Source organism: Amblyraja radiata, chromosome 41 (assembly GCF_010909765.2).
Source record: "Amblyraja radiata isolate CabotCenter1 chromosome 41, sAmbRad1.1.pri, whole genome shotgun sequence".
NCBI lineage: Eukaryota > Metazoa > Chordata > Chondrichthyes > Rajiformes > Rajidae > Amblyraja > Amblyraja radiata.
Window position 1 is genome coordinate 3005350 of NC_045996.1, and position 27952 is coordinate 3033301.

General features: G+C 42.1%; 1 protein-coding gene across 7 annotated transcripts in view; it reads right to left on the reverse strand.

Moving 5' to 3' along the window:
• The window catches only part of ryr1 (ryanodine receptor 1), a 604017-nt gene that overhangs the window by 341000 nt on the left and 235065 nt on the right, over nucleotides 1-27952 (reverse strand). For all 7 annotated transcript variants that reach the window (XM_033014584.1, XM_033014582.1, XM_033014581.1 and 4 more), the window contains 3 exons: nucleotides 15672-15945; nucleotides 14100-14214; nucleotides 10040-10172 (listed from right to left, as the gene is read on the reverse strand). In XM_033014584.1, the coding sequence (XP_032870475.1) occupies nucleotides 10040-10172; nucleotides 14100-14214; nucleotides 15672-15945 (522 nt within the window). The remainder of the gene's footprint in view (nucleotides 1-10039; nucleotides 10173-14099; nucleotides 14215-15671; nucleotides 15946-27952) is intronic.

The window sequence follows — 27952 nt, forward strand, 5'->3', positions numbered from 1 at the left end:
GGGTCACCAAAGAGATAGACTGTCCCTGAATCTGGTGGTGTGCGTTTTCACACTTCTGTACCTTTTACCTGATGGGATTGGGGAGAAGCGGCAGTGGCCAGGGTGCGACTGGTCCTTGATTATGCTGCTGGCCTTGCCGAGGCAGCAAGAGGTGTAGATAGAGTTAATAGAAGGGAGGTTGCTTTGTGTGATGATCTGGGCTGCATCCAGCTATATATCATTTCTGTAACTTGCAATCACGCCCGGATGGCGAGTCTGCGGCCACTGGTGTAGAAAATACACCTTGATTACACTTGAGGCCTGCACCTGCCCGAGCAGCTCGTGGTCCAGTGCTGGCTGCTGGCACAGCACAAGTAGTGTGTTGGAGCCTTGGAGTGTGTAAAGCTGTTTGTAGCACAGTCTTAGACCACCTGGTCTAATGAAGATAGTCTTCATTAGACCATCATGAATTTATTAGGGGAGGTTTATTTTGGTCCAATTTCCAAGGAAAATAATCTCCCTATAGGGCCTGACCCACTTTCACGACCTAATTCACGACCTCTGCCTAGTTTGCCCTTGACTCTTACTCGCAGCATGGTCGTCACGAGGTCGTAGGTAGGTCGTGGGTAGGTTATGATGCTAATCGTGGGTACCCATGGCATCAAGTAAGTCGCAGTGTTATTTTCAACATGATGAAAAATGTCCACGAGTAAAAAAAGGCATGAATTAGGTCGTGAAAGTGGGACAAGCTTTTAATTTAACCTCTTCTTTCACTCATGATCAACAATACAGATTTACTTCCGTTTTTGAAGTTTATGATCAAAAATTTGAGAAATAAATTCAGTCTGATTGATATCATTCTGACAAATCTTCAAATAACAGTTTGCTGATGATTTAAGTAGCGAATATGGAGATCTGTGCATTCAATTTGGGGTATATATAATTAGAAAATGTCCTCAACTCGCTGTTTTTGAAAAGATTCCACTAACCTGTGTCAAAACAGAAACTCAGTGACTCATACCCAAAGCTGCCTGCATAAAATTAGTCCCTAATGGTATTTAATTCTCATTTTTTATCTTAATAGATTTATCAATTAAATCAAAAATTGCACAGAGGTTGAAATTGTTTTTATCAACATTTTCATCAGGTATGCAGCATGATCTATTTGATACTTTGGTTGGGTTACTTAGCAGAAATGTGCTCAACTATTGCACTGGATTATGTGTGATTTGGCCTACTTCCCACATTCTCTCATATGTATTTTTTAAATCTGTGCTGCTCCCAATATCCTGCTTGGCTTGAACAACTGTAACATAATGCCCCACTTTTGTACTCAGTTCCTTGACTGATAAAGGCCAGCATGCCAAAAGCACTCTACCTACCTGCGATGCCACTTTTAGGCATTCCAAAATTGAAATTAACAATAAAATCATTTTAAATTATTGTCAAATATAAATATCAAACACCACTTCCATTAAGTTTGGCTAGCATTCAAACTTTAAGGAACATTTTAAAATATCAACTCAATAATTGATTTTTGAAGCATAATGGTACAGCTGATAAAGCCACATCCTTGTAGACTGAGACCTCGGGCACTGTAATTTGTCCCTGGTAAACTGCTCCCAGAATCGGAGAACGTTGATGAAATTATGAGAATCAATAATGGTTTTAAAGTAGATTTAGTGTAAATGGTTGGTGATTGATGGTCAACGTGGACTCTGAGGGCAACCATCCTGTATCCATGTAGTATCCCATTAAGACTATGATTACATCATTTTTAAAAAGGCAATGCATTTCATTTCTGTCTCAATTGTTCTATATATTGTATATATAGCAGCATGTAAATAAATCTGACCATCATTTTAGGCTAAATTTACCGTCTTGGATGTGTTGTTTTTTGTTCTTTGGAAAGGGAAGTTGATTTATTTATTTAACAGCATTGAAATACTTGTTTTGTATAAAAGCATGTACAGTTCCTTGTTTCTACAATGAAGTATTTCATGTGGCTTCTTGTGTCTACAATACAGTCAATAAAATGACTGCTCACCTTTTCTCTCAGTGCAACTGTCCTGCATGAGCCCCATATCTCCAATTTATTTAATAGAAAGAATAATATAGCACACTGACAGGCCCTTCAGCCCACAATGTATGTGCCAAACATGATGCCAAGACCAAATCTTGTCTGCCTGCACACAATCTGTCTGACCAAACCTGGAGTATTGTGTGCAGTTTTGGTCCCCTAATTTGAGGAAGGACATTCTTGCTATTGAGTGAGTGCAGCGTAGGTTTACAAGGTTAATTCCAGGGATGGCGGGACTGTCATATGCTGAGAGAATGGAGCAGCTAGGCTTGTACACTCTGGAGTTTAGAAGGATGAGGGGATATCTTTGAAGCATATAAAATTGTTAAGGGCTTGGACACGCTAGAGGCAGGAAACATGTTCCCGATGTTGGGGGAATCCAGAACCAGGGGCCACAGTTTAAGAATAAGGAGTAAGCCATTTTGAATGGAGACGAGGAAACACTTTTTCTCACAGAGAGTGGTGAGTCTGTGGAATTCTCTGTCTCTGCCTGTGGAATTCTCTGGAGGCAGGTTCTCTGGATGCTTTCAAGAGAGAGCTAGATAGGGCTCTTAAAAATAGCGGAGTCAGGGATATGAGGAGAACGCAGGAACGGGGTACTGATTGGGGATGATCAGCCATGATCACATTGAATGGAGGTGCTGGCTCGAAGGGCCGAATGGCATACTCCTGCACCTATTGTCTAATCCATTTGACAATAAAATTTGGCAATGACAATAAAAGATATATTATTATTATTATTATTATTTCCCTCCATTCCCTGCATATCCATATGCCTATTCAAAAGTCCCTTAAATGCCACTATCTTATGTGCTTCAACCAGAGCTCTCAGCAGCACATTTCAGGCACTCACCACCCTCCGTGCATAAATCCGAGCCTGCACATCTCCTTTAAACTTTGCCCCACTCACCTTAAAGCTAACCCAACCTGGGAAAAAGGTTCTGACTGGCTATCCTATCTATGCCTTTTATAACTTTAGATACTTTGATCAGGTCTCCCAGCAACCTCCAGAATCCCAGAGAAAACAATCCATGATTGCCCAACCATTCCCTGTAACTAATGTCGTTTAATCCAGGCATCATTCTGGTACACCTCCTCTGCACTCATTCCAAAGCCTCCTTTTATCCATCCTGTATTGGGGTGATCAAAACTGCATGAAATACTCCAACGAATATCCAAAAGATAATGCATCTTGTCTCAGTTGTTGAGTACCACTGTACTCTTGGGCAAAAAATGTCTAAGATTTACTACCCTTTGCATGAAAGATTGTTTTTATCATCCAATGTTTCAGTGTCCTGGAGTAACGAGACATTGAGCATACTTGGTCTTGGGTGTGTGTGCGTCACTCGGGTGTGCCTCATGATGGGGAAGAAGCGTGGATTGCTTGGGGGAAGGGGGGAGATGGAACAGGAACAAAAACTACAGATATTATTTACATCCTGCACCTTTTTCAAGAATAGTACAGCATGAAAACAGGCCATTTGGCTCATTTTGTCCACATCAATCAGTTGACACCCTTCAGTATTAATCACAGCCCCAGCACCTGATCCGAAACCCTCTGTACTAAGCAATTCATACGATCACCTAGACACTTCATAGTGGTTACACTGACCCAGCTTCAACCAATCTCTCCAGCAGTGCATTCCTGGTACTCACCACTCTCTGGGTGAAGATTCCCTCAGATCCCTTCTAAATCTCTTCCCTTAGTATTTCCCCATCTGTCCTCATAACAGAACTGCTCCATCCCAGGCAAACTTCCTGGAGAAATTCATCTGTACCTGATCTAGTGTTTTTTGTAGCATAGTGACAAGAATAGCATGCAGTACTTCAGCTGAGGTCTGACTGTTAAACTGAGTTATTTTGCCAGTCTAATTCAAGAAAACTTGATTCAAACCATTGCTGCTGTTGAAATCGATTCTTTATTCAGCACCGAGACTAATCTCTGAACCTTCCAACACAGAGCTGAAAGCTCCAGGGCACGTTCAAAGAGCTAGTAACTTTGGTACAAACTTAACGCATTATATAGGTATTAGACAATTATGGTACAGAAGGTGGGGCAAACTATTAACCAATCATTATAGTTTACCATACATTAGCTTATTTGCATTAACCAATCAACTAAGTCCTTCCCAGATATTGACACGTGTAGTCACATGATTTTCCCTTTTCTGGCCTCTTTACAACCCTTGCTTCCTCTGTGGGTTTCTTTACCCTCTTTGTTCAAAATCATTTTATTTCAATGAAGTAAAACCACAGAAATATAAAATCAATTCTCATAGACCACCTCTCAGAATATAAAATACACATCATACAGCAATCACACAATACCTACACACAAAACATATATTTAACTTTTGGAAAATAAAGTTATTTCTAAAATTTCAGATGTAAACAAAGTCTAATACTTACAATCCTAATTAAAACACAATACACTTCACAAATAATTTCCCAACAACTACATAGTTAAAATACAGTTACTTATGGATTACAAAGATTAAATATGAGTTTTGCCCCATTCTTACAAAGTGGTAAAGACTTAAATTATTTCTAATCACTCAATTCCCAACTCCAAGCACACAAAGGCCATATACCTATCACACTTGATAAATTATAATTGCTTCTTACCAAGCTCAGGTCTAGTTTCATTCTGAATTACAACCTCCTACTATCTCTGGAGGTAAGGAATGTAAGGCCTCTTTACGACTTCTTACTAATAGCATTCCACACAGCAAATGGAAGATTACTTTATGCAGACCCCAATCGTTTGGCTTCGATCAAAACAGTTACTTTTTCAGTTTTCTATAAACATAAGAAATCACCCTTATACAAAGGTCATACAACCATCGCCTGTGCCTTTTCTCTTATCTCAACATATATACATTTAAACAGCACAAACCAAATCACAAACTATTATCTAGCCTTGCGGTCAAAGACCCAACATAAACAACCATAAACCCCCTTTGTGACACACCAGAGCTCAAAGATGTGTTACAAAGAAAGAACAAATGGTGCCCATGTCCTGGGAAGAGACCCCATTAACAACCTATACTCTAAACACCAAACTAAACCAAATACAACTTCTGACAGCGTTATAGCTGCTTCAAGGCAAACAAAGCTATGCCTATTCAGATCAACGTTTCCATGTTATGATAAGCCATCTGTTCTCCTGTGTGTGTGTTCTTTGTGCTTTATTTCTTTGTGGGGACATGTATTTCTGAAAACCCCAAACCCTTCTCTTGAAACTCAACATAAGTTCCTCACACAAAAGTTATTATCTGAGCAATTCTATTATATAATATTTCCTCATGACCAATGTTTTATGAACATTGCTATGGGCAGCCACATGCGTCCCAGCTATGCCTGCCTCTTTATAGGGTACATTGAACAATCCCTGTTTCAGGCGTACACTGGCCCTATCCCCAAAAACAAACAGCTAACAATGGCCTGTTTCCTTTATCATCGTTACTTTTTTGCATATCTTTTATTCATTGTTCCTTATCTCTCCTCATCATTGTCTATATCTCTAGTTTCCCTTATCCCTAACCAGTCTGAAGAAGGGTCTCGATCTGAAACCTCACCCATTCCTTCTCTCCAGAGATGCTGCCTGTCCCACTGAGTAACTCCAGCTTTTTGTGTCTATCAATGTTTTATGAAGGTGGACCATAACATCCCTAAACTGTGTGGAATGCAATGACTACTCCTATGCATTCTTAATGACATTGTTTATCTGCATTGCAACCAATAATGTATGGACCTGCACTCAGAGGTACCTCTGTTCGGCAATACTTCCGAAGGCCTAACCATTTATGGTGTATATCCAAACCAAAATGCATCACTCATAGTTGTCTGGATTAAACTCCATCTGCTATCTTTCAGCCCATTTCACCATAGCACTCTGCAATCTAACACTATCTTCCCCACTATCAATAAAGTAGTCAATCACCTTGTCATCGACAAAGTTACTGATCATGCTTCCCACATCCACATCCAAGTCATTGAGTATTGCAATCAAGCATTTCAGCACCAATCTTGTAGGTGATCTAGTCACAAGCATCCAAGCACAAAAAAACAACCCTCTGCCAATTGTGGATCCAGTTTGCCAACTTGTCCTGGATCATGTGCCCCAACAGTAACTGCATCTGTACCTACCGTTACTGTTACAGATGTCAGATTATCCTTCTGAGAGTGAACCCCCTGAAAGCAAATGGCCTGGACAGAGTTCCAGGCACGGAGCAGCTAGCAGGAGTATTGACAGACATATTTTACGTCTCCCTATTCTATTCTATATCACCTGCTTTGAAAAGACCCATTATCATCCCGGTGCCAACGAAAAGCAAGGTAACTTTAATGGCTAGCGTCTAGTGGTTCTGACATCCATCATCATTAAGTACTAGTTCAAGAGACTGGTCATAGCATCCATTAACTCCAGCCTCCCTATAGCCTTGATCCACTGCAGTTTGTGTACAATCACAACAGATCTACTGGAGATGCCATCTACCTGGTCCTGCACTCATCACTGGAACATTGGGATAATGAGGACACTAGATTCAGGCTCAGCTTCCCTGCTGCTATCAATGGTCCTCTTATAAAAGTATAGCATCAATCTCACAGTGGTGGGCAAGTTACTGGGGAGTATTGTGAGGGCAGGATCTACCAGCATTTGAATAGACAAGGACTGATTAGGCCTTGGCGGACCGAGGGTAAATATTCAGCGAAACGGTTGCCATGTCTATGCTTGGCTCACTGATTTACAGGAGCCTACATTGGGAACACCGTATACAGTAGATGAGGTTAGGGGAGATGCATGCAAATGTCTGTCTCACGTGAAGGGACTGTCGGGGTCCCTGGATGGAATTGAGGGAGGAGGGAAAAGGGCAGTTGTTGCATCTCCTGCGATGCAGGGGAAAGTACCTGGGGAGGGGATGGTTTGGGTTGGAATGGATGGGTGAATCAAGGAGTTGTGGAAGGAGTGGTCACTGCAGAAGGGGATGGAGATAAGAAGATGTGATTAGTGGTGGGAGCACGTTGGAGGTGACGGAAATGTCGGAGGATATGTTGGATGTGGAGGCTGGTGGGGTGAAAGTGAGGACCAGGGGAATTGTCCGTGTTGCGTCTGGAGGGGTGGGGAGTGAGAGCAGAACTGGTGGATACAGAAGAGACACGTGTGAGGGACCCATCTATGGCAGAAGGGGAGAACCCACGTTCACTAAAGAATGAGCACATCCAGAACCACCCTGCCTGATGTCATATGTTGCCGGCCTTGATATGTCCTGGTTTTCTTACTTCCAGTTCCTCCCCCTAGAAGCAGTGTGTAGAAGGGCCCCAATCTGAAACGTCACCCATCCATTTTCTCCAGAAATGCTGACTAACCCGCTGCATTACTCCAGCTCTTTGTGTCTATTTTTGGTATACACCAACCTCTGCAGTTCATTGCGTGGGAAGGAACTGTAGATGCTGGTTTACACCGAAGATAGACACAAAATCCTGGAGTAACTCAGCAGGTTAGGCAAGCATCTCTGGAGAAAAAGGAATAGGTCACATTTCGGGTCTGAAGAGTCTGAAGAAGGGTCTCAACCTAAAATGTCACCTATTCCTTTTCTCCTGAGATGCTGCCTGACCCACTGAGTTTTTCCAGCAATTTGTGTCTATGTGAATGCAGTTCATTTTTATTACAACGAATACAGGAGTTGGGACTGCAATTGCACAAGACGTTGGTGAGACCTCACTTGGAATATTGTGTATAGATTTGGTTATTAAGTGTCTAAAGACGATTTACAAGAATGTTGCTGAAGGCCTGAGATATAGGGAGAGGTTGTGCAGGCTAGGACTTTATTCCTTGGAGCATAGGAGACTGAGAGGGTGATCTTATTGAGGTGTATAAAATCCAGGATAGGCACAAATAAGGTGAATGCAGTCTTTTTCCCCACAGAAGGGAAATCAAACACAAATGGAGTAGGTTTAAGGTGAAATGGGAAAGATTCAAAAGGGTCATGATGGGCAAATTCTTCACTCAAGAATAGAGGTGTGTATATGGAACAAGCGGCCAGATGAAGAGATTGCAGCAGTTACAATAACAACATTGAAGAAATTTGGAAATATACATGGATAGGAAAAAGTTAGGAAAGAGGAAAAAGGGGATATTGGTCAAACGTGGTCAAATGGGCTTAGCGTAGATGGGGCTTCTTGGACGGCAGGTCATCAAACATTCTGCTGTTAATGCTGTATTACCTTGTACTCTATGGCTGACTTCTTGAGAGCTCATTTGAGCCCCCACAGCTCCCGATAATAATGTAATCTATTACCGAGTCCAGTGTCAGAAGATCCTTCATAAGGTAATCCTTTGGAAAGTGTCCAGTTACGATGGTGTACCTAGCCGCGTTCTTAAAACCTATATGGACAAATTGGCTAGAGTTTTTGCAGACATTTTCGACCTCTCACTACTAAAGTCTGAGATACCCAACTGCTTGATTCATAATATTCTAGAAGTGCTCCACTTTCAAGAAGAGCAAGGTGACATGCCTCAATGACTACTAACCGACTCAAAACTTATCATCAAACTCAGAAACTGGGTTTCTGTTTGTCCTTTTGCAATTGGATCTTTGACTTCCTCATCGACGGAACACAATGAGTTCAATGAGAATTGACAACACTTCCTTCTAGAAATTGATAGTTATATGGATGGGAAAGGAATGGAGGGTTATGGTCTGAGCGCAGGTATATGGGACTAGGGGAGATTATGTGTTCGGCACGGACTAGAGGGGTCGAGATGGCCTGTTTCCGTGCTGTAATTGTTATATGGTTTATATTATATGGTTATAAACCATCAACACAGGAGCCCCTCAGGGCTGTGTGTTAGGTCCTTGCTCTAACCACTCTATAATCATGATCGTAGTCAGTCACAATCCTAACACCATCTTTAAACTTGCCGATACCACTGTTGTTGGATGAAGAATGGGTAATGATGAGTCAGAGTACAGGAGAGAACTGATAATCCTAAAGGCCCTGTCCCACTTACGTGTCCTTGGCACGCAAATTACGCGATCTCGAGGTTGTGTTGAAGCGCACGGGCATCGTGTGGCCTCGCGGGGCTGGTCCCACTGAGAAGTGCGGAGGGGTATGGAGTTGTGCGCGAGATCGCGCGGCGCTCCGAAATTTTGTAGCAAACTAAATCTTCGCGCGCCACCGGTCTGTCGCGAAACTGACGGCCAAATTGGGACAGGCCCTAGACCCTGGCACGACGCAACGTCTCACCTCCAACAGCAGCAGAAGCAGGCAAACGATGGCCGAACTCGGCCTGGGGCTCACGGCTGTTGCGGTCCGGATCCGCCCCCACTCCTACTCCCAGAGCGGGGCCAAGAAAATTGAAGATAGACACAAAATGCTGGAGTAACTCAGCGGGACCGGCAGCATCTCTGGAGAGAAGGAATGGATGGCGTTTCGGGTCAAGACCCTTCCTTCAGACTGAAGAAGGGTCTCGACCCGAAACATCACACATTGCTTCTCTCCAGAGATGCTGCCAGTCCCGCTTAGTTACTCCAGAATTTTGTGTCTATCTTCAAATGGCGTCACGCGCTCCAGACGGCTGTGCGGGCGCATGAAATTGCACGTGACCTTCGTGGGACCGTCGCGCCTCAACGCGACCATGAGGTCGCCTAATTAGCGTGCCAAGGACACGTAAGTGGGACAGGGGCTTAACCCTCTCCCTGATGCACAATTCATAATTAGAGGTGCCAGCATGATACCAAAACATTACCTACCATTACTGTTGGACACTCAAGTAACACTCAAAATTTATTTGAACACAATTAATTTCAAAGACTGGTAATTTAATGTTTACTAATAAGATGAAAAAAGCAATACAAAGTTGCTAAATTACCAAGTTCTTTCAATTTACTTGCCAAATCAATTTTACTTTTGTTTAAAAGTCACATTTTGCTCATGAAATTAGAGGTAGCTTTCAGGCTAAAAAAAACTGCTTACCCAGTCCAATGCCACTATTATCCAATAGGTAGCTTAAATGATCAAACATGGCTCTCTGATTCTGACGACTGATGCGACAGAAATAGCAAAGGAATCGGCAGCAGTTTGTCACCATTCTGGGGAACCGTATCTCCTACAAAAATAGAGCAACAAAAGTCTAATTAACATGTGTTAACATTTCAATTAAATACCCATTTATGCTCTCATGATGAACAAAGATAGAAATTAACTGGCCTGCGGAATAGTTAATGGGTTTTAATGCAGAAGAATACGAGGTGATGCATTTTGGGAAGTTAAACCAGGCAGGACCTTCACTGTGAATGGTAGGGTACGGGGAGTTGCAGTGCAGAGGGATGTAGGAGTGCAGGTACATAGTTACCTGAAAGTGGCATCATGGGTAGATAGGGTAGTCAAGAAGGCTTTTGGCATATCGGCCTTCATCAGTAAGGATACAGAGTACATTAGTTGCCATATTATGTTACAATTGTACAAGATGTTGGTGAGGCTCCATATAGAGTTTTGAGTTCAATTTTGATCATCCTGCTGTAGGAAGGATGTTGTTGGATTGAAAAGTGTTCAGTAGGACTCAGGACTAGAGAACTAGCTAAAAATGTAAGAGTTTCCATGGACAGAGCATTGGCAAAACCATGTTTGAAGTATTACGCACAGTCTTAAGATCCTTATTTTAGAACGGTTAACAGTTTTTGAATCATCTGGAAAGGTTGACCACCCATTCAGTGGTGAAGTTGCTTGGTCTGGGTGGCTAAAGGGATAGCAAAAAGGACTTGATAGCATCTTGCAATTTTTTCTGGATACACAGGAGAAGATTGCAATATGCAAATAGTAAATTCTTGTTCAGTAGCTCCCTGACAACCATTTCAGTTCTGCCCCTGATGTTCCTTTTACCAGAGCATACTCATCAATGACCTTAAGATATAGGAGCAGAATTAGGCCATTCAGCCCATCGAGTCTACTTCCCCCTCTCAACCCCATTTTCCTGCCTTCTCCCCATAACTTTTGACACCCTTCCTAATCAAGAACCTATCAATCTCCACCTAGAAAATACTAAATTTCTCGGCCTCCACAGCCATCTGTGGCACTGAATTCCACAGATTCACCACCCTCCTCATCTCCATTTTGAAGGTACATCCTTTTATTCTGAAGCTGTGCTCTCTGGTTCTAAACGCTCCCATTACTGGAAACATCCATTCCTTGTCCACACTATCTAGGCCTTTCATTAACCGGTAGGTTTCAATGAGATCACCCCTCATCCTTCTAAACTCCAGTGAGTAAAGGCCCAGAGACTTCAAACGCTCCTCATATGTTAATCCAATTATCCCCAGGATCAATATCGTAAATCTCCTCTGGATCCTCTCCAAGTCCAGCACATCCTTTTTCAGATATAGGGTCGTACACAGATAACAATATTACAAATGTGGCCTCATCGGTGCCTGATGAAGCCTCAACATTATACCATGGCTTTTATATTCAAGTCCCCTTGAAATGAATGCTAACATTGCGTTTGCCTTCCTTACCGCTGACTCAATCTGCAAATTAACATTTGAGAATCCTGCACCAGTACTCCCAAGTCCCTTTGCATCTCATATTTCTGAATCCTCTCCCCATTTAGAAAGTGTCAACACCTTTATTCCTTCCACCAAAGTGCATGACCATACAGTTTATTATGCTGTATTCCATATGCTCTTCTTGGCCCCTCTTCCTGCTTCCTCAACACTATCTGTCCCTTCATCTATCTTCATATTATCTGCAAACTTGGCCACAAAGTCATCAATTTCCTCATCCAGTAGTGGATCTAACACCGACCCCTGCAGAACACCACTAGTCACCAGCAGCCAAGTAGAAAACTTCTCATTTATTCCCAGACTTTGCCTTCTGCCAGTCAGCCAATTTTCTATCCAAACTGCTACCTTGTCTTTAATACCATGGGCTCCTATCTTGCTTAGCAGCCTCACATGTAGCACCTTATCAAAGGCCTTTTGAAAATCCAAGTGAACAACATCAACCGCCTCTCCTTTGTCTATCCTGTTTATTATCTCCTCAAACATTTGTCAGATAAGATCGTGCTGATTTTATCATGAGCCTCCAAGTTCCCCGAAACCTCATCCTTAATAAAGGACTCTAAAATTTTAGCAACCACAGAAGTCAGACTAACTGGCCAATAATTTCCTTTATTTTGCCTCATTCCCTTTTAGATACACATTGTACTGAGCTCTTTTTGACTATTCGGGAATATCCAGAACAGGCCCTGCAGACGTTAAGTGTTTACTATCAGGTTTTTGGAACAATGATCAGAGAGAAAAATTAACAAGCTTGAGATCCAAATGAATTAAGAAGAATCAGCACATAATTTTGAAAGGCAGTTTGTGTTTGACGAACTTCATTGAATATTTTGACACAATGATAGAGAAGACTAATGAATAGAATCCAACAGATGTCATCCATGAGAATTCTAAGAGTGTGACAGAGGACTGGTGACAAAATTGAGCCTCATGGAGGATGAACATCAGTACATCAGCGAGCTGTGGTAAATAGTTGCTCTTCAGACCAGGGGGATGGATAACAATGGAGTTCCCAGGCGTCATCGCATCTTTTGATATGCCAGTAACTTGGATATTGGAGCATAGAGTAACATTACTACATGTATCCACGATACACAATGTAGGTATACCAAATAATGAAGGTGATACCAAAAGGTAGCAACAGGATTTGAATAGACTTCCAGAATGACAGTGATATGGAGAAGTGTAAGATGATTCACTTCAGGAAAAGGATGGTAAGAGCCTATAGAAATTTAATGGCACTGTTCCAAAGAGTAGATTGGAACCGAGACCACCCTAGTAAATCATGTACATATATTTTTGAAGGTTGCAGAACGTACTGAAAAATAATAAGCAAAACTATGAGTTCTTGGACTTCATTAAGAATGAAACTAGGCACATTATTCTGAAATGTTGTAGCACTCTGGTTAGGTCACAGAGGGTACTGCATCACCACATTTTAGGAAAAAATGTATGGCTCCCTATAGGGTGCAAATGAAATTTACCAGATTGGTTTCACGGAAGAGTATGTTTTAATTAGGTTAAGTAAGTTTGAGAAACTGCAGTTGTTCTCTTTTGAAGAAAGGACAATTAGAAAAAAAAGATCTACAAGATTAGGAGGCTGCGGAGTGACCTTCTTGAGATGCACATGATCCCAAAGGAGATGGACAAAGTGAATGTTCACTATCTTTTTCCGAGGGTGGAACATTTAAATAATAAGAGAGCATGAAGGTGAAAGGGGAGAGATTTAAGGACAAAGTCAAGGATGTTTTTCACTCGGTGGGTAGTTCATATCTGGAATGAGTTTCCAGAGAAAGCTATAAAAGCAGATATAATTATGACATTTAAAAGACATAGGACAGATATATAGATAGGAAGGGTTAAAGGGCTATGTGCCAAATGCAGGAAAATAGGACTAGCCCAATAAGCCAACTTGGTCGGCATGGACAAGCTAGATCGAAGGGACTATTACAGAGGTTTACAAAAGATTGGAAAGCTGTTTCAATTGTTCAATGGTACAAGGATCAGAGATTTTTAAGTTTTAAGATGTGGTGAAAGAATGCATAAAAGCAATTTTTTTAACTTGGAACTTTCAGCCGACAAGGTTGCTAGAGAAAGTTAGTCAGTTCAGAGGAAAGTGGATGGCATGAGGGCAATAAACTCAGAAGGTTACGTGAGAAATGGTACTGAATGCATTGCTCAGTATTGATACAGCATTGGCTTAACTGGTCAAAAGGCCTTTTTGAGGCAAAAAAAACTCAATGATTACATTTGTGCACCAAGTTATTACAAGTATTTTTGATTTATCATTAGTACACAGCACAGAATGCTATCAAATATGATACTTTATGTATGGAAAAACAGAAATGAGATGTAAAGTTATAACATAATGTTGAACAAAAGCAGCTGCTGACATAATGCAGGTCCTCTGCGAAGAAAGTAATTGAAAATATTCTATTCAAATAAGTGGCCATAAGTATATATATATAACACTCAAATACCTTGGAATCGCCACCACCCAACACATTCACCATTACTTCCATAACAGTCTCATGCATTCCCAAAGCACGCATCAAATTTGGATGCTGATAGAAGACTTTATTGTTCATGATGTTTCTGGAAAACAATAAAAATATGATTAATTTTTTCCTTCTTGTTTCACAAAAATATGCTAATAGTATAATCTAATGATTCTAATATTGCAATAGTACTTGAATATATTGTAAAATATTTTGTCATTAATTGTACAGTAGCAATTTTTCTCAAATTCATGTTTTGCTTTAGTTGTGATATAACCAGCTTCAACAATGATTTTCCGGTACCCTCAGTTCCAGAGCCTTTATGATTATCCATTTTTCTGGAATGACTGAGGTTACCTGATAACAAAATTACAATGCACCCCTGGCCCGCTAATGACATCCCTCCCATGTCTCCAAAGCACCAAGCACAAACTTAAATAAAACTAATACAAGATGAAAACTGAATGTGAATGGAATGACCGACCCATCCCCGTCTCCTATCATCTCCCTGGCCGTGTAACGGCCCAGCTTCTGCCCCACCCCCGACTCTCAAGGTGCACCAGCAAGCCCTTCTTCACCCATCGCACATTCCCGTGACACCGCTGTTGGTGTGGCTCACATTGTAGTGCATGGCCCACAATGTCCATGTCGAACATGATGCCAGGTTAAACAAATCTCCTCTGCCAGTACATGATCCATATCCCACCGTTCTCAGTTGTACCCATCAGGAAAGAATGAGCTTTATGGAGGGAATGGAGGGATAAGGATCATGTGCAGGCAGATGGGATTAGTTTAACTTGTCATCGTGATAGGCAGTCATTGTAAGCCAGTAGGCCTGATCTTATGCTTTACGATTCTGTATTGTAACTGGCTGGGGCTCTTTTAAGAAGTATTGCAAACTATAGCAAAAGGCAAAATGGGGTGCCATAAATACAAGACGGTCACCAAAGAGTAGAGACTTTGGAGGAAATTATTTTGGAGGAAACAACTTCCCCACAAAAGCTGCAGATGCCTGATTTGCTGATTCATTATGATGCAGCAGAAGAGCATTTGGCTTATTGATGTCATGCTAGTTTGCTGCAAAGCAAAGCAAACCAACCAATTCCGCCCCCCCCCCCCCCGCCTTAATTCCTAGCAGCCTATTCTCCTTCATGTATTCATCAACTTCTCCTTATTTTCTTTCATTACATCTGCAATGAGGGAGTAATCAATCCAGATTGCATGAGGGGAGTAGAACATCTTTTGGATTGGGAAGAAACTATAGCACCTGTTGAAAGCCCATGTGACCGCAGGGAGAACAAACTTTCACAGTGAACAGTGAAGGACAGGGTCGAGCCCTAGAACTGTGAACAGCGAGGTTAACAGCCCTACGCTATAGATCAAAGGCATACCATAGAGGAAACTTGATGATGGAGAAGAGATTACAGAGGTTGGAAGTCAAAAAGCATTGATGGTAAGCTGCTTCAGTGGATCATAGATGCTGGTAAGAACACTGGATGGTCCCAAAGGCCTATTGCAGAACTCTTGTTAATAATTTAATTTGTTGTTACATACCCGATGCTCTGGATCATAAGCCTCTCTTCTTCTGGACCCATTTGGACAATGAGCAATGAGCGAATCTGACCTAGACATTCCAACAAGTTCATGGTGTCCTCCACGGATGTAGCGCTAATAATATAGGCCTTTGGCATAGCCCGGATAAGTTCACCAACGCCATCGTATTGTCTATGCAGCAAGCTGAACATCAACCTCACAAGTTCAGGGTTCTGGATGAAGGCTTCCTGGGCCCAATGAACCACAGTGTGAGAAATCAGCTCCTGCAATGTACCTTTAAAAGAAAGTAATGCAAACTATGTGTAATGCAGGATCACATAAAACCATACAAATGTCTGGAGCATAGCACATTAAAAACAGTATTTTAATGCCAGATGCTAATCTGATGCTAATCGTACAACCTTCAAAGTAGCAAAGTTGCCAATTTTAATCCTATATCAGTTTGGTTTCATCATATTGGTAATATGGCATAGGAACACCGCATGTGTCAAAGATCGAGATTTGATTCTGATCTTAGGTACTTCCCTTTGTGAAATTTGCACATTTTTCTTGTGCTAGTGTGGGTTTTTCCTGGGTCCTCTACTTTCCTCCCACATGCCAAAAAAGTATTGTAAAGTCAATTATCTACTTAAATGATCTCCTCATATAGGTGGGTGTTCAATGAACTGTGGGAGACCATGAGCATGTGGGAGAGAATTGGTATGGTTGATATACTAGGATGGTCTGGTGCCACGGTTAAGGACGTCTCTTAACAATTGCAGAAAATGATCAATAAGCAGGGTGCAGCAAGAGTTCCTTATACATATTGATACCAAAAACATAGATGAAGGGGATTAGGTTATGCATAGGGAGTTAGGCAGGAGATTAAAGAGCACAAAAAAAGGGAAGTAATCTCTAAATTACTTTCAGTGCCATGTGCTAAAATGAGTATGAACAGGACAAATTGATGTGTGGCTGAGGAGCTGGAGCAGGGGGCAAGGATTCAAGTTTTTGGACCATTGGGATCTCCTCTGAGGCAGAGATGACCTGTAAAACAGGGATGGGTTGCACCTGAACTGCAGGCAGATGCCCAGGTAATATAGAACATAGAACAGTACAGCACAGGAATCTCGGTGCCGAACATTCAGAATATACCAAACAAGTTCCGTTTTTAAAAAGTGCACGGGCTACACTGAGGAAGATAGAAATTCATCTAAAGCATGAAAAGTCCATTCAAGAGTCTGATAACAGCAGAGAAGAAGCTGTTATTAAATCTGCAGGTACATGCTTTCAAGCGTTGGTATCTTCTGTTTGACAGGAGATGAGAGATGAAAAGAACAGGTTAGTGAGTGGTCCTTGAATATGTTAGTTGTTTTCTCAAGGCAGCGTGAAATGTAGATGGAGTTGTTTAATGGTGGAGGGAAAAGGGGCTGCTTTGTGTGACGGACTCGCCTGGATTCACAACTACAATTTCTTGTGGTCTATAATTTTAGTTTTTAAGAGAAACAGCATGGAAACAGGCCTTTTGGCTCATCGAATCCACATCAACCACAGATCCCCCATTCATATACGTTCAATACTATCCAACTTTCTCATCGACTCCCGACACACTAGTGGCAATTTGACAGAGGCCAATTAACCTACATTTCTGCATGCCTTTGGGATGTGGCAGGAAATCAGAGCACCCAGAGGAATTCCATGTGGTCACAGGGAAAACGTGCAAACTCCACACAGCAGCACCCACGGCCAGGATCAAACCTGAACCTCTGGCACTGTGAAGCAGCAGCTCTACCAGCTGCACTACTGTGCCACCCAAATTAACCTGATATTAAGTAACTGGAGTAAAGGAAGATGAAAAGGATTTCTAAAATGTGTTCAGGAAACTTGTTGAGTTCTTTGTTTCCATTCCGATGAGGAAGGAGGCACTTCCCATATAAAACAAATAATGTTGTTGGACTTGTGAAAGAAGTTAGGATGGTAGAAAGGCACCATGAGATAGCGTTGACAAACAAGGAACAGGCCCTTCTGCCCCATGATGCTAATGTAAACAAATCTTATCTGTCTGTACATTATCTATATCCCTCCGTACACAGCCTGTTCATTTGTGTGCCTGTTTTATATTCCTTAAATGTTGCTATTGTATCTGTTTCAATTGCTTCCCATGACAGCATATTCCAGCCGACCGACCTCTCACTTGCAAATCTCCTCTAAACTTTACTCCACTCACCTCAAATCCATGTTCTCCAATATTTCATATTTCTCCCTGGGAAAAAGACTGACAATATATCCTATCTATGTCTCTCATCATTTACATCAGGTTACCACTCAGCCTCCGATGTTCCAGAAAAAAGAATCCAAGTATTTTCCAACCTTTAATTGAATACAAACTATTACAAAACTAATACTTTGTAATCCAGTGAACTATAGACCATTGAACCTAACATCTGTGTTCGGCATGTTACAGGAGAGCATTCTGTGAGATGTATAGAAGTGTAAAGACGCACACCACCAGATTCAGAGGTAGACAAAAAAGCTGGAGAAACTCAGGTGAGGCAGCATCTATGGAGCGAAGGAATAGGCGACGTTTCGGGTCGCGACCACCAGATTCAGGGACAGTTTCTTCCAAGCTCTTATCAGGCAACTGAATCATCCTACCACAACCAGAGAGCAGTGCTGATCTACTATCTATCTCTTTGATGACCCCCGAACTATCATTGATCGGACTTCTTGATCCTTGATGCTGGCTTTACCTTACACTAAACGTTATTCCCTTATCATGTATCTATACACTGTAAATGGATCGATTGTAATCATGTATTGTCTTTCTGCTGACTGGTTAGCACGCAACAAAAGCTTTTCACCTTGCCTCGGTACACACTAAAAACTAACTGAATTGAGATAGAATATAAATGCATTAACATGGACTATGATTATGGATAGTCAGCATGGTTTTGTACATGGTAGATCGTGTTTTACAAATTAAATTAAGATTTTTTGAAGAAGTAATCAAGAAGGTTGATGAGGGCATGCCCGTAAACGTTGTCTATATGAGCTTCAACAAGGCCTTTTATAAGATTCTTTATGGTGGGCTCTAGATTCAATTAAATCATGGCTGACCTATCTTTCTCTCTCAACCCCATCCTGCTGCCTTCTCCCCATAACTGTTAACACCCTTGCTATTCAAGAATCTGTCGATCTGTGCCTTAAAAATAATAATTGACTTGGCCTCCACAGCCGTCTGTGGCAGTGGATTCCACAGATTCACCACCCTCTAAAGAAATTCCTCCTCATCTCTTTTCTAAAGGCATATCCTTTTATTCTGAGGCAATGACCTCTGGTCCTTGACACTCACTAGTGGAAACATCCTCTCCACGTCCACTCTATCCAGGCTTTTCACTATTCAGTAAATTTCAAAAGAGTTTCCCCTCATCCTTCCAAACTCCAGTGAGCACAGACCCAGTGCTATCAAATGCTCATCATATGTTAATCCAATCATTCCTGGGATCATTCTCGTAAACCTCCTGTGGATCCTGTCCCAATGCCAGATTTCTTAGATATGGGGGCCAGAACTGCTCACAATACTCCAAATGCGGTCTGACCAGTGCCTCAGCATTACATCCACATTTTTATATTCTAGTTCACTTTGTAAATGCTAACATTGCATTTGCTTTCCTTATTACTGATTCGACTTTCAAATTAACATTTTGGGAATCCTGCACCAGCACTCCCTAGCCCCTTTGCACCTCTGATTTCTAAATTCTCTCCCCATTTAGAAAACAGTCTATGCCTTTATTCCTACTGTCAAAATGCACGCCTCCACACTTGCTACGTTGTATTCCATCTGCAACTTCTTTGCCCACTCTCCCAACCTGTCAAAATCCTTTAGCAGAATCCCTGCTTCCTCTGCACTACCTGCCCCACCATCTATCTTCATATCACCTTCAATCTTCGCCACAAAGCCTTCAATCCCCTCATCGAATTGAATTGAATTGAATATAATTTTATTTTTGTCATTCAGACCTTTTGGTCTGAATGAAATTTCGTTGCCTTGCAGTCATACATATAATAAAAAATGACAAAAACACACAATAAACACAAATTTAACATCCACCACAGTATGTTCACCAGGCACCTCCTCACTGTGATGGAAGGCAAAAATCTTAGTCTTTGTCTCTTCCCTCCTTGTTCTCCCTCTGCGCCGAGGCGATCCAGGCTTCAGATGTTGTAAGTAATGTTAGTCCCGGGCGATGGTAAGTAATGTTAGTCCCGCGGCTGAATCCAAGCGCCGCGAACGGGCCAGTTCAAACTCCGCGGCACGGGGCGGTTGAAGCTGCCGAAACTACGGCCCTCCAGCCCAGCGGACACAGCTGTTGTTGCGGGAGCTCCGGAAAAACAGGTCACCAACCTGTGACCTGCGAGCTCCCGACGATGTCGTCCACTGGGCCCGCGGCCGAGCCTCCGATGTCGGGTCGCCGCCACAGCTCCGCGGCCGGGTTGGGTCGCACCTGTCGCCAGAACGCTGCCACAGCTCCGAGGTCGGGTCGGGTGGCCGCTGCCGCCGGAACGCCGCCACAGCCCCGAGGCCACAGAAACCTCATCCTTTATAATGAACTCTAATATCTTACCAACCACTGAAGTCAGGCTAATCAGCCTATTGAATACGCTCCCTTCTTGTACAGCAGAGTAATATTTGCAATCTTCCAATAGTCTGGAACCACTCCTGATTCCAGTGATTAGAGTCATAGAGTGCTACAGTGTGGAAACAGGCCCTTCGGCCTAACTTGCCCACACCAGCCAGCAATGTCCCAGCTACACTAGTCCCACCTGCCTGCGTTTGGTCCATATCCCTCCAAACCTGTCCTATCCATGTACCTGTCTAACTGTTTCTTAAACGATGGGATAGTCCCAGTCTCAATTACCTCCTCCTGCAGCTGGTTCCATACACCCACCACCCTTTGCGTGAATAAGTTACCCATTGGATTCCTATTAAATCTTTTCCCCCTTCACCTTGAACCCATGTCCTCGATTCCCCTACTCTGGGCAAGAGATTCTTGAAGGATCACTACCAAAGTCTCCACAATCTCTCAAATCACCTCCTTCAGACTCATGGGATGCAGTCCATCCGGTCCAGGTGACTTATCTACCTTCAGTCTACTCAGCTTCCCAAGGACCTTCTCATTAGTAATAGCCACTTCACTAACCTTTACCCTCTGACTCTCCTGAATTAAGGCAGGCTGCTGGTGTCTTCCATTGTGAAGATTGATGCAAAAAACATATTCAATTAATCTGCCATTTCTTTAACCCTCAGCATCATTTTCTAGTGGTCCAATGTCTACTCTTGCCTCTTTCTCATTATATATCTGAAGAAACTTTTGCTATCCTCATTTTATTATTGGCTAGCTTACTTTCATATTTCATCTTTTCTCCCCTTATTGCCTTTTTAGTTACCTTCTGTTTTATTTATTTATTTTTTTAAATTTTTTTTAATGTTATTTATTAGAAGTACAGTAAGTTACAGTAGTACAAGCCACTTATATCTTATTACATTTATTGTACCCCTTCATTTTTTAAGTTTTAAGGAAAGATAGAAATAAAGAAAGTAAAGAAAGAGAGATGGAGTCGTGTTAGTGTAAAAGAGTGATCAAAACGAAAAACCCATTAAACAAAGAATTAGAGAAGAAAGTTAAGAAATAGGCCCTTCTGTTGTTTTTAAAAGCTTCCCAATCCTCTAGCTTTCCACTAATCTTGGCATTGTTATATGCCTTCTCTTTTAATTTTATGCTGTCTTTGACTTCCCTTGTCAGCCACGGTCGCCTCATTCTCCTGTTAGATGGCGACTGATGGGGGGTGGGGGGGGGGGGGGGGGGGGGGGGGGCGGGGAGAAGAAAGGAAAAAGGAGGAGGAGCCCGAGGGCTGAGGAAGAGCTGGGAAGGGGAGGAAATAGCAAGGGCTAACAGAATTGTGAAAATTCAATGTTCATGCCACCAGGATGCAGACTCCCCAAGTGGAATACAAGGTGCTGTTCCTCCAATTTCCGGTGGTGCTCACTCTGGCCATGGAGGAGGCCCAGGACAGAGAGGTCGGATATGGAATGGGAGGGGGAGTTGAAGTGCTGGGCCACCGGGAGGTCAGGTTGGTTAATGCGGACCGAGCGGAGGTGTTCGGCGAAACGTGCCTGCTAAGTATCTAATACAGATTCACAATCTTTTATCCGAAATTCCGAAAACCGAAAAGCTCCGAAAACCGAACATTTTTAACTGCCGGGATCGAGGCGCAAACTCGCGACCTTGCGGCCACGAGCCGAGCACTCTACCACTGAGCCACCCGTTAAACGTTAAAATCTACGCTAAAAATCTTCCATTCCGAAATCCGAAAAATTCCGAAATCCGAAAAGTGTCTGGTCCCAAGGTTTTCGGATAAGAGATTGTGAACCTGTACCTCCTCATTTTTTATCTTCATATTCTCCAGAAATTCAATGACAAATGAAATCTCCATCTAAAAGTGATTTTTTTACTTAGTGAACATTTTTCATTTAAATGGTGCCCGTGCCTTCTGGCCCAATGCACAAATAGTCTATTTTGTCCCTAAAAGACTCCACTCTACTTATCCTTTTTCTTTTCATATACTTAAAATGCATTGGTATTTTCCTCAATCTAATTTGTCAGTGATAGTTTATGGTCCCTTCTTACCCTCCAAACTTATTTTTTAAGACCCCACCAAACCTATGATATAGTTCCTTTATTGATTCCCTTGATATGTTGGTAATCTTTAAATAAGGGACATAAAGGGAAAGTTAATGAAACACCAGGTAGAGATTTTACAGGAGGTAGACAACATGACAAAACCAAAGGGATGTGCCACACACGTCTGCCAGAAAATTCAGACGAGAATTAAATTTAATGTTAGAAGCAAAGAAGGAAGGTGAAAAGGAAAATAGGACAGGCAAACAGAGAATACAAGAATAGCATGGCAGTTAGCATAATGGGAACCCAAGAGCCTTCTCTAGGTATATAAATATTAAATAGGTCATGAGAGGAAAGGTCGAGCTGATGAGTGACCAAGGAGGTAAAATATGCATATTGGGCAGTTGATATCTCTCGTCTTACCAAAATAACCAGAGAAAAGTGGCAGAATAAGTGGATAGAACAATAACTGATAAGGAGGGGGTCTTAAGCCTTGTACAAAATAAGCTCATTAGTAAATCCAGATGGAAGCAGCCCAGATTGCAGAAGGAAGATTTGGTGAGGTCTGAAAGTAGGTTGGTAATTCTGCAGAGATATGGTATCAGTATACATGAAATTGAATATTTTTACATGGGCATTGAGGTTAAATCAATCAAGAATTTTGTGTGTACGTATGCTCAATTATACTCTGTGTCTGTAGGAGTGGAGGAAAAAGAGTCAATGAGGACTTAGGGAATTGGTTAAGCACGTTAGGCAAAATTGTACAAGGCAGGAAAGAATTGTGGGAATGGAAAAATCTCCAATACAACCAACAAGGTTGATGGGTCAAAAGGTAGCTTTATATTTTTTCTTTTTGTTTATTTTAAGCACATTTAAAAACAACCTACGTTGACCAAAGTGCTGTTCAGACCAGATATGTTGCCATGTTTCCCTAATTCTACAGAGCCGTTGATAATGGGTACTCAGGATTATGAATCTCTGGAGATATGCTAAGTCCTGTCAGTATACTATGAAATACTTTGTCTTTCAAATAAAAAGGATGACATGGAGTGTCTTTCAGAATCTTTCGCTAGTGCCTAATGCAGCTAAAGAGGTGGCAGTTTGCAGAGATTGAGAGATTTGACCATCAGACCCTTAGTGGTGTTAAAGACTCGAGGGGCTGAGTGCAGGATGAGGGGATGAGCTACAGGGAGAGGTCGGGCAGGCTAGGATGGGAATGCAGGAGGATGACGGGTGATCTTATAGAGGTGTATAAGTTCATGAAGGGAATAGATATGACGAATGTCTTTCACCCAGAGTAGGCGAATCAAGAGCAAGAGTATAGAAGTTGGGATGTAATGTTAAAATTGTACAAGGCATTGGTGAGGCCAATTCTGGAGTATGGTGTACAATTTTGGTCGCCTAATTATAGGAAGGATGTCAACAAAATAGAGAGAGTACAGAGGAGATTTACTAGAATGTTGCCTGGGTTTCAGCAACTAAGTTACAGAGAAAGGTTGAACAAGTTAGGGCTTTATTCTTTGGAGCGCAGAAGGTTAAGGGGGGACTTGATAGAGGTTTTTAAAATGATGAGAGGGATAGACAGAGTTGACGTGGAAAAGCTTTTCCCACTGAGAGTAGGGAAGATTCAAACAAGGGGACATGACTTGAGAATTAAGGGACTGAAGTTTAGGGGTAACATGAGGGGGAACTTCTTTACTCAGAGAGTGATAGCTGTGTGGAATGAGCTTCCAGTGAAGGTGGTGGAGGCAGGTTCGTTTTTATCATTTAAAAATAAATTGGATAGTTATATGGATGGGAAAGGAATGGAGGGTTATGGTCTGAGCGCAGGTATATGGGACTAGGGGAGATTATGTGTTCGGCACGGACTAGAGGGGTCGAGATGGCCTGTTTCCGTGCTGTAATTGTTATATGGTTATATGGACATAGGTTTAAGGTGAAAGGTGAAGGGAAAGATATAATCGAAGCATGAGGAGCAACATTTTCACACAGAGGGGGTGGGAATATGGAACGGCCGCTGAGAAAATAGAGTAGAGTAGATCCCCGATTGGGTCAGCACATAAGGGTCGCCAATCTCCAGTTTCGGTTTAGAACAATGGCAAGTGATCACATGAAAACATTCAAGCTCTTCACAGAGATTGATAGGATATATACAGTGGTAATCTTTTTCCTAGCTCTTGATCAACTGGGCTGACGAATGGCAAATTAAATGTAATGCAGATAAATGCTAGGTGTTGCATTTTGAGAATTCAAACCAGGGCAGGACTTTCATAGTGAATGCTGGGGTCTGGGGATTGTTGTGTAGACAGAGGGATCTAGGAATGCAGGTACATAGTTCCCTGAAAGTGACATCACACATAAAGAGGGTGGTACATTGGCTTTCATCAATCAGGGTGTTCAGTATAGAAGTAAGGACAATATGTTATAGTTGTACATAGTTGGTGAAGCCACATTCAGTTTTGGTCACCATGTAGGAAGGATGTCATTAATCTGGAAAGTGTGCAAAGAAGATTTGCAAGAATGTTGGCAGGACTTGAGGGGTTGAAACATAGGGTGAGGCTAGGGAGGCTGGGACTTTATTCCTTGGGACACAGGAGACAGAGGGGTGATCTTATGGAGGTATATAAAATCATGAGGGGAATAGACAGGGTGAATGCATAGTCTTTTACCAAGGGTAGGAGAATCAAATCACAAAGGACATAGGTTTTAGGTGAGAAGAGTAAATTTTAATATGAACCTGGGGCCATCTTTTTCACTCAGAGGGTGGTGTGTATATGGAATGAGCTGCCCGAGGAGGTAGTTGAGGCAGTACTATAATAGGATTTACAAGACACTTGCAAAAGGTACATGGATAGGAAAGATTTTGAGGTATATGGGCCAAACATAGGCAAACATTTTTCACACAGAGAGTGGTGAATCTCTGGAATTCTCTGCCACAGAAGGTAGTTGAGGCCAGTTCATTGGCTATATTTAAGAGGGAGTTAGATGTGGCCCTTGTGGCTAAAGGGATCAGGGGGTATGGAGAGAAGGCAGGTACAGGATACTGAGTTGGATGATCAGCCATGATCATATTTAATGGCGGTGCAGGCTCTAAGGGCCGAATGGCCTACTCCTGCACTTATTTTCTATGTTTCTATGTTTCTAAATGGGGCCAGCTTATATGGGGCATCTAGGTTGGCATGGACGAGTAGGGCCAAAGGGACTGTTTCCGGGCTGTATATGACCCTAGCTGAAGTGTCCAGAATCAGAGAGCACAATCCCAAAATAGAGGATTGGCTATTCAAGACAGAAATGCATTGAAAATATTTCAAGAATTATCTGATCAAAGAAACTGGGGAGCCTAGGTCATTGGGTGTATTTGAGATATGTTAATATTTTTTGCGTATCAATAAAAAATAAATTGGGATATACTGTTAGTAGAACTAAGTGGTGCTACGGAAAAGATTAGCTACAATCTTATTGAATGACACAAGGGGCCAGCGGCAAAATGGTATACTCTCACGTATTTATTATGCTCTTACAAACTCATGTGATGCTGTCTAATCTATGAAATGATTCAGTAGTCATAGTATGGAAAGTAGCCGTTTGGCCCACCTTGTCCATGCTGACCGTTGGCATTCTGGACTAGTTCTATTTGCCTGGATATGGCCTATATTCACTCTGATCTGTCCAAACGTCCTTTCAAAAAATTGTATCTGTTTCTATAGCTTCCTCTGGCAGCGCATTCCAGCGATTGATCACCCTCTGAATGTGAAAGTCGCCCTAAGGTCTCACTAAAATCTTTCCTGTGTCACCTTAAGTCTAGATCTCTACTTTTACAATTCGCTACCCTGGGAAAAAGACAGGGAGCATTCACTTTTCCAATGCCCAAATGATCTTGTACACCTCAATATGGTCACTCCTCAGCTTCCTACACGCGAAAGAAGTGCTTTTAAAATTCAACTATATTAGATCATTGAAACAGAATGTCAGAAATGGAATACAATGCAAACATACAACTACATGACACATGAAAATAAAACTGAAAATGCTGGAAGTATTGTTCTCTCGCCATGGATGTGGACCTGTTGAGATTTTCTGGCAGTCTCAGCTTTCAGATTCTCAGGCAGTTTCAGATTTTCTATATCCTCACATTTTGAAGCTGTATCATGCATTATTTGACTGAGGTCATATCTTTATTCCTGTCACCTTGCTTCGAAGAGTATCAATGCAGGCAGGTCCTTGAATGACTATGCTTTGAAAGCCATTGACTAATTTGCAAGGGTTGGCTAATAAAGGAAGTTCCCCCTATTTTGTTTTCTTTAACACTCACTCTCCTTAAATTTCCCATAGTTATCAGAAAATACTTGAAATTCTCAGCAGGTTAGCAGAATTGTGAAAAGAAAAAGAGTTAACAATTGAAGGCAAAGACCCTTCTGTCATTGACTTTCCACAGCAGTTTATCTTTCCACAGCTATGTCCTAATAGCTCTTATAGAAACGTACAAAATTTGTGAGGGGTTGGACAGGCTAGATGCAGGAAGATTGTTACCGATGTTGGGGAAGTCCAGAACAAGGGGTCACAGTTTAAGGATAAGGGGGAAATCTTTTAGGACCGAGATGAGGAAAACATTTTTCACACGGAGAGTGGTGAACCACTGGAATTCTCTGCCACAGAAGGTAGTTGAGGCCAGTTCATTGGCTATATTTAAGAGGGAGTTAGATGTGGCCCTTGTGGCTAAAGGGATCAGGGGGTATGGAGAGAAAGCAGGTACAGGATACTGAGTTGGATGATCAGCCATGATCATATTGAATGGTGGTGCAGGCTCGAAGGGCCGAATGGCCTACTCCTGTACCTATTTTCTATGTTTCTAAACTGCTGAGTATTTCAATCATTTTCTATTTTCATCAGATTTCCATCATCCTCAGAATTACATCCCAGCTACCCCCATCTCATGACACACTCCAAACTTGCACCGGCACCCATATAACCATATAACAATTAATGCATGGAAACAGGCCATCTCGACCCTTCTAGTCCGTGCCGAACACGTATTCTCCCCTAGTCCCATATACCTGCGCTCAGACCATAACCCTCCATTCCTTTCCCGTCCATATAACTATCCAATTTATTTTTAAATGATAAAAACGAACCTGCCTCCACCATCTTCACTGGAAGCTCATTCCACACAGCCACCACTCTCTGAGTAAAGAAGTTCCCCCTCATGTTACCCCTAAACTTCTGTCCCTTAATTCTCAAGTCATGAGAATTACCCAATTGCCAAAAGCCCCTCATCTCTAGTCACTGCATCAGCAGACCAATATCTCAACATGGTTAGTATGTGCCCGATCAACAAAATGCTCACCAAGACTTCAACAGCTTTCCTCAATCCCACTACCCTTAGCACCTAAAAGGACTGGGTTAGCAGGCAGAGGGAACACAATGATTTGCAGGTTCCCCTCCAAGTCACATCTTACTTCAAAATATATTGCCATTCCTTCATCTTCACTTGGTTTAAACCATGGAATTCTCTACCCAACAACAGCACTCTGGGAATACCTTCAGTTCAGGAAGGCACCTCACCACCAGGAATGGGCAAGCCACAGAAAATGAGAAAATAAAACATTATCTGGAGTTGTG